Below are 10,002 nucleotides of genomic sequence, written 5' to 3'. Positions count from 1 at the left end.
TTTATACGTGATCAGTTTATTTAATGTAACCCGACCAGAAAAATCCCCGACCACCATGGGGATCGAACCCGGGACCTCCCGGTTCCAAATAAGGCAAACACTCTCCCGCGTCGCTATAAAAGCTAGCTCATATAGCAAGGCAGTATAAGTTCTACTTATACCGAACCCTGCTACATTAATATTCTGTTATATGGTTACATCCTGTTTAACACATACGTAAGCTAACAGACAGTAATCATAAATCCGCTTTTGCAAGTACGGAGCGATATCGGGAGTTTTTTTGCAACGTTTTTTGAAGGCTAAAAAACATTGTGCGATGCAATGATTGGTTTGTTAACAAATCAGGAAGTAGTCATGTAAAGTCGAAATGACGACTGAGATCTTTGTATATCGTATATATATAAATACGAGACACATAACTCGTTTTATTATGCCATTGGAAATGCAGCAGTAATGGCAAGCTTTGAGTTGTCGATTTTACTGTGCGCACTTTGGGCGTTTTCTTTGTCAGCAGGTAATGAATTTTTTTATTCGAGTTAAATTTCTAAAAATAAGATGCTATCAAAGCATAATTATCTCTTGCAAGAAAACTTAAATATACACAGAATAAAAGTGAACGTGTTCATTTCAGACAACATAAGAATTCGTATACAATGATGTAATGTATACTAATTTGTTGCCATAAGCATAGGTATTTCAATATAATGGAAATGATTACTTCTTATACCGAAATTGAATGAAAATATACTGTTTTTTTTTAGAATTCCAGTGATCTAAATAAAAAAATAAATTAATTACTATTCCGCTTTTTTTCTTCACAAAGAAATAATCTCGACTATGTAGATGTCCTCGATTTGTTACTGCGGACAGTTTGTGTTTATTTACCATCTTTTCCTTCCAGTGTATATTACTCTACACATACAGTAATATTAGGAATACATAATGTTCCCACAGAGTATTTTTCTTTCAAGAAATGTACTTATACTTATTGTTGTAAATTCATTTAACGCTAAACAGTTTTGATATAGTTATGCGAATGCTCTTTCATTAAATTCTTTACCTCTTAGATACGTATTTTGACCTGTTTGTAATCCCTTAAAAAGTTTCATTTAATTGAAGACCTTTCTTACTACATTCAAGTTTTAAAGGCTTCAATTCCAAGTTTTAGATACTGATGAGCAGCAAACAGCATACAACCTGAACAGAGTTCGAGTTACTCGCAGGCTGTTCTGGTTTTATGCTTGTTGCAAAATCCCTTTTCACTTTGCTCTTATGGGGGGAAAGGGTTAAGTATACCTCAAAAAGGTTATTTGTCATACAAAGGAACAGGATATTCCTATGGTAACTTGATTCACATTTATTTAGATGATAAAAGCATATCAAGTATCATCACGCAGTCGGTTTGGACCAATGCGTTTGCAGATCAGCTTAATCACATGTTGTCAAGATAATTGTACACTTTGAACCTTATTTTAGAAGAGCAACGCTTTGGGTGAACTGATTGTCTAACAATATTGTAACTTTATACATAACAGTTTTTTGTATGAATGCACTATAGGAGTATTCTAATGGAAGAGTCAAAATTATCCCTGTTTTGTTTAAAAAAAACAAACAACGTTGCCCTATTTAATTAGCAGTATCAAATAACAGTACTGTCAGGTGTTGTCTCACCCTTTAGGAAATTTTCTCATTGTTTGGGATCTCTTTTTTCCGACATTTTTGTCCTTTTAAATACAGCAAGCAATATGCTATCAATACTAAAATCCGAAAATGACAGGGGTGACAAAATCGACATTTAGACTTTAGAATTAGGACTAGACATAGAACTAAGAAATATATGGTAAGTGTATGAGTATGTACAGGCTACACATGATGCTTTAATCACACAAAAAATATCGAACTAAGTGAGAAACCGTGTATTAAGCAGTGTTATATTCCATGTCATATTGAACTTCTTTATACTTGAAAAATATTACAGTTATCTAATTAAAAATATTCTTTATTTGAAGAATAAAATCTATATATGTGTTGGTGAACACGGGTCCAGAACCGGTTTTTATTTACTTTAGAAAATTACGCTACAACGATGCACTTGTACAGAAAATATTTCTAATTTCAATTATATAATAATACGAAAGATGCGGAGGTTACAAGTATCCGCCTTGTTGGTGGCATGACGCCGTTCTCTGGTCGCTTGGAGGTGGAGCACAACGGAGCATGGGGAACAGTCTGTGATGACGAATTCACAGTCAACAGCGCAAAGGTCGTCTGCAGGATGCTCGGATTTACGGACACCCAGTAAGATGTGATTAAGCAGTGTGTGTACCGTACTGGCTAACATATTTTGAGAATAAATACTTGTAAGTTTCGTTAACATTTTGTTTGCCTAATTTTTTTACATAGCATCTATTTGAAGGTATGCTGAAGTTGTCCAACAAGTTTACGGTCCGGGATCAGGATTGATCATGCTGGATAGTTTAAATTGCCATGGAAATGAATCAGACATATCTCAGTGTAGCCATGAACCTTGGGGTGTCTCTGACTGCGATCACTCCGAAGACATCGGGGTGAATTGTCGTACGTATGCTCCATATTGCATATTGCGTATGTGAGGTATAATAAAAAATGTAATATACCGCAACATATGTTACATGCACATTGAAATATAAAGCAATAAATATGTATAGGATGTACTGTGATGTTAACACATACCAGGCAGTGAGGCACGTCTGTAAAAAAAACTATTCTCTTTTAAGTTACAAAATATAGTATAAGTAATACATGATGTTAATAAAATATGGGGGGGGGGGGGGCTAAGATTTCTCGTCACCTTTCGGACAACACTATAACTATAGCAATTAGTACTTTAAATAATGTATTTGTGTTACGTACAATTTAGTTACTTCAATACAATTTCGACATTCTACGATGCTATTTTTAATCCATAATTAAACAGCAGAAATATGTTCATCTGTATTCAAAATATGTTTACAACAATTTGGAGGACTGGAAAGATTTGCATTCATACATAGTACAAATGAAATAAAAAATCAACCGAAATTAAAAATAAGATAATAAATGAAATAAATAAATATGGTTAATTATATTTCTCTTTAATTTTTCCTCATACACTATTGAAAGTTATCAAAAACTAAAATAGTTTAAGTCAGCTACGGTGCAAGAAATAATTAAATATCCATATAATCATGTTTAAAGTTTTGCCTCCATATTTTTTAAAACCTCGTGTATCTCTTACATAGCGATACAATCGTATTCTTTGCTGTAACGTCATAAAGGAAATTTCTACCATAATAAAATGTTATTCCATTTATTCCGCTAATATCAGTTAACAGTTTACATGCATTTATATAAATCTAAAATTGTATACGTGTATGTTTATAAGACACGAAATTGCGATTGGCATCTGGTTTTACCACACACGACGGTCAGGTGGAGCTGAACATTTTTGGAAGCTGGGAACCAATATGTGCCGACAATTTCACCATATTAGAAGCCAGGGTCGTCTGTGGCATGATGGGATTCAGCTTTAAGTATGGACCTTTTAGATGAACTGATAGATTTTGTTATTCTCGTCATAATTGATTTAGCTGTTAGCTAACTTTATAAACGCATTTACAATATCATGTATGCAAGTTACATATGTGCAGGGTGGTGATAAAGATCTGATATCTGTCTGCTTGTTCACTTATTTGCACTAATCTGGCCTTTTAATAAGCTATTTATGTCTTAACACGATTTTCCTTTGAAACGGCATCGCATCGTGTATGGTTTTTGTGTTGAAGTTAATAATGATTGCAATTACCATCTATATTATTTTCTACAAAATATTAGGCACATTATTCATATGCATGTATAAGTCTACGATTCGGGTGTTCTTATATATCGATTTATTTAACATAGTGTGTTTTAATGGTAAAATATCGAAATTCGCGTGACTGAAACAGTTAATTTAACTTTCATTTTAAAGATCTAAGCAGGACTAAGATTTTCTCACAAAAAGGTTGCCAGAAGATCACCTTTCTCTTGGTCGTAAGCTGATCCGCATGTGAAGCATATTTTATGATGTGTTTTATCAGATTTCAAAACAATTGAACAATGTTTTCTAAATACGTAGTAATTTGCAGCCAATGGCTCATTTTTTCTTTCATTAGCTTAAAGCGTTTCAGTTATATCTACTATAATGTATTTGTTTAAATATATGTATACTGTTTACATTTAGCGGCGCAGAGTTGAAAACATCCAACATAGCAAGAAACAGCGTGTTACCTACCGCATACACTTGCGGAGGATATGAAATTGATGTATCGATGTGTGAAAAGATAAACATAAACTGCTCACAGCCCTATGCCGCATTTGTTAATTGCCGTAAGTTGTTATTTATATATTCTACACACTTTGTGCGAATATTCATTTGTTACTACTGACGGTATTTTTGTAATGCTGTTTATTCCTCTGTATTTTTTTTGTCTTAAGGTACTCCAATTCGGCTGGTGAACGGCACCAGTGCCCAATCAGGACGTGTTGAGGTGGAGTACCGGGGTCAATGGGGGACGATATGCGATGACGGCTTCGATGATCTTGAGGCAAAAGTCATATGCAGGATGTTGGGTTTCAGTGATAAGTATGCGCATGCGTAAATAGTAATCACTGAACAGCTAATTATATGCATTTACTCGTACCTAGAATAACAAATATGTATTGATTAATTGTTTATATGATTAAAATTGCTCGACAAGTAATACTAAGTATTACTGTTAGTAATTGTAATTGATTATTTATTTGTTAGAGAAGCAAAAGCGTATGGACGTGCATATTTTGGAGCCGGAACTGGGCCCGTTACAATTGACGAAATTCGTTGCCTTGGTACCGAAAATGACATTTCTGATTGTAAATCAAGCGAGTGGCTTTCACCAAACAACTGCGGTCACAACGAAGATGCATCGGTAGAATGTAGTATGTGTTCGCATTAATTTTTCATGCATACTTTTATAAGTTAGTTTCACAATAAGTGTTAAAGTAACTGTGTTTCAAAATAAATAAAATTATGATACGTATTATTATGATCATTAAAAGTGCAAGGTAGAATTGCTTTTAATGTTATGTCAATTCATTTAAGGAACTGAAGTTCGTCTTGTAAATGGCCCAACACAGTTTTCCGGTCTGCTGGAAATTCAGACTGGATCTGTTTGGGAAACTGTGTGTTCTGACCTGGTAGACAACAAGACTGCTATGGTGGTGTGCACGATGCTAGGATTTGAGGGAGGGTATATGCTCTTAAATATTATCTTACATTAGTGTATTTATTACACTTTACTGTAACTGAATTGTAAATGTCAATTTGACACCAAGTATCGCATGGTTTGGGAACCCTTACTCATGTCAACATATCTTAACCAAATAAAATATTTTAGCAATATTTCCGTTTACGATGATGGACGATTCGGAAGTGGCGTCATAAAAACGCATGGCTACGACTGCAATGGGAATGAAACAGATATTGTCCACTGCAACACAAATGAGTTTGTCCCGTCGTGTTTCAATGGGACTAGCGTTGGATTCAACTGTTGTAAGATACACATTTTTGTGAAGGAGTTTATTTCCAAGGCTTTGAATAGTAGTCGCAGATTAACGGGTTTTAAATAAATTTCGGTTTGATTCATTCTCTTTTATGAACGCTATGGCATTTCTTTCCATAATTAATTCATTTGTTTTATTTCTTCTTAAAACAAGTTTAAATGCCTTTGTTAAATATTCTTTATTTTGCAAGTCTAAACAAATGAAACGCAAAATATATGACTCTACATGCCATCGAAGTAATGCTATTTTTAAACTAATTACACAAATACATACTGCTGAAAATCGGATGCAAATTACGAAAACTAAAGTAGTTAGTTCCCGGTACACATGATGTAATGAAATCCAATAATATATGAAAATGATTCATATTGTTCACTAGAATTTAGATTAGAATTAAGATTACATAGGCCTATCGAAAAATTTACTCGGCGAGAAAAAAAAACAAAACAATCCACATAGACAAGTAAATAGCTGAAGTCTTTGATGACGCGTAAGCGATATCATTAATAAATATAGTTTAATGACATAATACTTAATGTTTATTTTGCTTGTATCTCTTAAACAGAGTAGGTTAGTTGTCTTAACTTTTCTTCGTTACCTTTCTATGTATATACGCGGACGATTTCCCAGGACTTTCCCACTTCTACAAAGATATGCTATGTTATTCAAACATTATCCAAATCTTAACAAAATATGTTTCTAGTGAAGAAGTTAAAAATAATTGAGCGAATATTTTCCAATTAAAAAAAAAACAGATCGAAAACTCAATACACAAAAGAAACAAAGTTAAACGTCGAAACACTAAGGATTGGTTGGGTAATCGGAATCTAACATTATTTAAGAAATAATATTTTTCGATCATGGTTTGTTGTCGAATAACCCACGGTAAGGAGTATAGATGCGAAGGAATTAAATCACGAGTGCGAAGCACAAGTGATTTGATAACACGCATCTATACTCCTTACTGTGGGTTATTCGACAACAAACAATCATAGAAAAATATTATTTCGATTCTCACACGATTCTGATTGATTTGGTTCAAGCTTTTGGATGCGAACTATATTTTTCAATTCTCCGCCCTTCTAAGTACAAAGTTCACTATTTAGTGACTGTACAAACATATGACGTAGTTTTCATTCATAAATATTTTGCATATGACGTCACTTTCATTGAGAACAACAATCGTAGAAATTAAATGACTTCACGTTTATTGATGCTACTGAAAAGCTGACATGCTATTAATGTTTTCTTAATTACATTTCTTAACAAATAACATTCTTTGCAGGCGTGGCTATGCCACTTATCACCAAATATACACTTTGTTGTTTTATTACATCTATATGCATGCTACATCTATTACATTTCTTTTAGAGCGGGTTTAAGCACGTGCATTTTACTGCAATATGTTCTTTATTTATTCGGAACTATTTTCGAAACATAAAGCTCCGCCCATAATTTATTGCAGAATAACCCACACTTGATTTCCTTCTTTGTCTATAGAAAACAAGTCGCGTGCCGTGTTAGAATTAACTATAATTTGTTATAAATTATTACGTCATTTTAATTCAGTAAATTCTGGAAGGGGGCGTATGATTTCTCAGTGCCGCTGTTAGGCATTTTAAAACATAAACTTCCAGGTGTACTCAACCGTTTAAACACTGTTTAGAATCTTACTCACTTCCCATTTGAAAAAGTGTGTAAATAGCAAGGGTAAGAGAGAAGTAACATTCAGTCCTTAACTTGGCATTTCCATGAAGACACCGTACTTGCAGTGGTAATTTACAATTTTTGATTTTGTGTTTTAGACTCTATCACACCGATCCGACTACTCGAAGGAACAGCCATGTTTAATGGAAGAATTGAAATTTACAAAAGAGAAAACTCTGCCAACGGGTATTGACGAATATATTTTATATTCTTTGCAACGTATTAAACTGTATTAACATTTATTGTTGAACGTTTAGACATAAAAACAATAACACTTATAATCATGTATGGTTCATTGAATTTCACTATTTTAAATGTTTTGGACGATTGTGTTATTTTATTTTTCAGCGACTGGAAAGAAATTTGCTTTAATCATCTGACAACAAAGGACGCAAAAGTGATGTGCAGAATGATTGGGCACCCAACTATGTAAGTCTCGTTGGCTATCATGATAGAATATAGCTATTGATGTCATTTTTATAAAACACCAGGTATATAAATCGATTTATAGAAAAATACTATTTAATTATTTTGGGATATTACTTTCATCGAATTAAACTAGGGTGCAGAATCAACGGGGTTCACATGGATTTACACACGAGCTGGACAGAATGTAAACACACCGTTAATAACTTTATTTTTGCAAATATCTCAAGTTATTGAAATACATTTGCAAAAATTCTTAGTGCATAAAAGACAGTTTTCTTGCATTTTGTACCGATATATATTAAGATTTAAGAATAAATCATTGAATACATCTGCAATAGGTGCCACAATTCCACGTTCCGTGCAGCATAACTGTGAACAGGAATGCGTTGCACATCGAAATTGTGGCCACAAAGAACACAGGCTAATTTAATAAAGTAATTATTATGTATTTCACAATGCCATAAGCAGCACAAAAAACTGTCTTGTATGCACTAGTTGCAATTCTTAAGAAAAATTGTTTTAAAAAGTTTGTTTGAAGAAAAGCACCACATACAGGTGTGTTTATATCCATTAATGTTCAATTGTGAACCACACTTAGTCACGTGATCCTGCGCCCTGAAACTGTAAGTATCAAAATTTAATAAAATTATTCTGTATATACAAAAAGATCTTTAATGTCCACGGACGAAGGAAATGATAAAACCATTAATAACTTGCCGTTATTTTGTTTTACAGTGATGTTAAGTCATAACTATATCATCATATCACGTTTACTTTTACTTTAATACAGTATTTAGCACGTTATTATTAATATAAGGTGAAGCAATACGGCTGAAAAATAAATAATATTGAAAATCGAACAGGTCAACAATTTGAAATTTGTCGTACAATAGCGTTATTCATATAATATTTTTATAGTTTCTTGCGTATATTGGCACCACAGGAAAGTTCATTTTTAAAATATCAGCATTCTCGTCTGAGTAAATCATATTGTTTGATTTCACAATTATAATTATAATAAATAAATGTCGTTTACTGAATATAATCAAGAAAACATCCGAGTGATTTACGTCCTTCGCATCAGTACTTTAATTCGCTGTTAGTTTCTCGATACTAATATCGAAACTACGCTAAATTGTATACGTTGAATCGACAACCGTTGAGCAAATTATATCAAGTTAAGACCATCCACTATCAATAATGTTATTTACTGATAACGAACATGTTTATATGTTCGCTATGTAGTTTGTCTTAAACTGCACGTTCTCATCCAGGTACCCTACAATTCATCACGCTTTCAACCATTACAATTCGAATGGAAGATTTTCCACAATAAGTGGCTTTGGGTGCTCTGGAAACGAAACAGATATTACCGACTGCACGCCTGACACACACTGGACAACAACTTCGTGTAATTACAACAACCGTGTGGCGATTAATTGCGGTAAGTGTTAGTACAATGTTCCGTTATTCTTTGTTTCCTTTACGTAATAACTCTATTCAATATGTCCTTTTTGTTATAGACTATGTAAGTCTATGTTTATTACAAATACTGACATGTTCGCATTAATTTTGTAATTCTATTTTCAGGAATCAATTCTACGGTCAGAGTTGCGGATGGACCTTCAATAAAAGCTGGGCGGGTGGAGGTCTTGTACAACGGAACTTGGCTTGGTATTTGTAACCGTGCATATAACCAGCAGAATGGCTATTACTACGATATAACATCGACCGACATAAATCTTCTGTGTAGGCATATGGGATTTGACCAAAGGTGTTTACTCTTTTTATTTTAAATGAATTTGGAATAAAACATTTGTATTTAAGGAGACCCTTACATATATAATCTGTTCTTTCAAACGAATTTTAATTGAATTATTCGTTGTGCATGCTCGATCTTATGAAGCTTTGAATTGCAAGGCTTGGAACATGCATTAGATCGTTTATATTAATATGCGTTTTTTTTTCGGCGTAGCTGTATACGCCAGTTTTTCACCTTAGCCTTACCTGTGTAAGCGACCAATCAATTGGAATATAAAATTGCCCGCCGGTAGGCCTTAAACTTTTCGCAGTAGAAAACGTGCACTCTACAAACATGCTTCACAACGACATTAATATGTAATTCCATCGACTTTCTATTTATGATATGAAAAGGGACACTTCAGTTCGTTTAGCAACGATGTTAACTGCGTATTCAGCACGAAAAATTGTATCTCTAATGATAAGTTTGAGAGATAGAGCAGTTTCACACTAAATTCTCGACATCAA

At 33.5% G+C, this 10,002-nt stretch overlaps 1 protein-coding gene across 1 annotated transcript in view; it reads left to right on the top strand.

Moving 5' to 3' along the window:
• Positions 1-380: 380 nt before the first annotated feature.
• The window catches only part of LOC127866627 (uncharacterized), a 44,144-nt gene continuing 34,522 nt past the window's right edge, over positions 381-10,002 (top strand). Inside the window, exons 1-11 of the mRNA XM_052407329.1 lie at positions 381-514; positions 2,139-2,298; positions 2,417-2,577; positions 4,495-4,642; positions 4,808-4,974; positions 5,138-5,285; positions 5,433-5,587; positions 7,404-7,491; positions 7,654-7,734; positions 9,009-9,178; positions 9,325-9,508. Coding sequence (XP_052263289.1) covers positions 454-514; positions 2,139-2,298; positions 2,417-2,577; positions 4,495-4,642; positions 4,808-4,974; positions 5,138-5,285; positions 5,433-5,587; positions 7,404-7,491; positions 7,654-7,734; positions 9,009-9,178; positions 9,325-9,508 — 1,523 coding nt within the window. The 5' untranslated portion in view covers positions 381-453. The remainder of the gene's footprint in view (positions 515-2,138; positions 2,299-2,416; positions 2,578-4,494; positions 4,643-4,807; positions 4,975-5,137; positions 5,286-5,432; positions 5,588-7,403; positions 7,492-7,653; positions 7,735-9,008; positions 9,179-9,324; positions 9,509-10,002) is intronic.

The sequence above is a fragment of the Dreissena polymorpha genome, chromosome 2 (genome assembly GCF_020536995.1).
Source record: "Dreissena polymorpha isolate Duluth1 chromosome 2, UMN_Dpol_1.0, whole genome shotgun sequence".
NCBI lineage: Eukaryota > Metazoa > Mollusca > Bivalvia > Myida > Dreissenidae > Dreissena > Dreissena polymorpha.
This window is presented reverse-complemented; position numbering and strand designations above follow the sequence as displayed.